The sequence below is a fragment of the Vicia villosa genome, linkage group LG7, assembly GCF_029867415.1.
Source record: "Vicia villosa cultivar HV-30 ecotype Madison, WI linkage group LG7, Vvil1.0, whole genome shotgun sequence".
NCBI lineage: Eukaryota > Viridiplantae > Streptophyta > Magnoliopsida > Fabales > Fabaceae > Vicia > Vicia villosa.
Window position 1 is genome coordinate 114,606,322 of NC_081186.1, and position 1,030 is coordinate 114,607,351.

Consider the following 1,030-nt stretch of genomic DNA (forward strand, 5'->3'; position numbering starts at 1 on the left):
TCAGAAAGGCTTAGAGGTACCAGATTGGGATCTGGTGTGGTAACTGGCTTTAGACTTGGCTTTTTGGCGAATTTTCTTTTTTTGGGATTTAGAGGTGACAAGGTGGAATTTAAGCTGCTCAGGATCAAAGTCGTCATCATCATTATCAGAGATTGCTTCATCTAATCTTTCAGACAAATTGGCCCACGAGGCTTCAAGAAATTTAGCGTTTGGATCTGCAGGATAGAGTTGTGTGGCATCAACAAATTCAGATTCATCAGAACTCTGATTGCCTGAAGACTGAATGTTATTCGCCACCAATTGAAGATTCGCTTGGTTGGCAAGTAATGGAACTAGAACGGGATCAGGAGGCACAGGAATGGGGTCAGGGGGTTGAACCGGAATCAAGGGGCAGACAATAGGATCGAGAATGGGTCCAGGATCATTATTGTTGTGACTTGAAACATTGGTAGAATGACCAGCCGATTGAGCATTATGGTTAGGAGTTTCCACCTCCACCAAAGGTTTGGATTTGGATACTTCTTGGTAAAGTTGTTTTGGTTTTTCCTTTGTCTGCATAGGAACATAATTTTTATCCACCATCAGGTTTTTAGCATCATGTTTATGAGTAGCAGCTTTCTTTCTTTTACAATCCTCCAAAGAATGTCCAATGAATTTGCAGAAGTTGCAGTAGATTGGCAGCTTCTCGTATTCAATATCAACAAAAAATGCAAATCCCACTCTTTCTACCAAGATTTTGTAGGATAACTCTTTAGCCAGATCTATGTCAACAAGAACTCTGACATAGTGTCCAAAGGCCCTTTCAAAAGAAGTTTTGTTGGAGGTGGAATCTATACAAATGGGTGTACCAATACTGTTAGCAATCGCAAAGACTATTCGAGGACGCCAATATTCTTGAGCAAGGCCATGTATACGAATCTAGACCTGAGTCGAAGACTGATTAGCCGCCGAAGGGATGAAATCCCTGGACCAAGGGAAAAGTTTGAGCACTCCAGGATTAATGTTCCACGAGTTTGTTGACCTCACCCAT

At 41.7% G+C, this 1,030-nt stretch overlaps 1 protein-coding gene across 1 annotated transcript; it reads right to left on the reverse strand.

Annotated features, from left to right (window-relative positions):
- LOC131620024 (uncharacterized) lies at positions 1-1,030 on the reverse strand. Its single transcript, XM_058891049.1, has 2 exons — positions 1,027-1,030; positions 1-830 (listed from the first exon to the last, which is right to left on the reverse strand). The coding sequence occupies exons 1-2, from the start codon at positions 1,028-1,030 to the stop codon at positions 1-3; spliced, it is 834 nt and encodes a 277-aa protein (XP_058747032.1).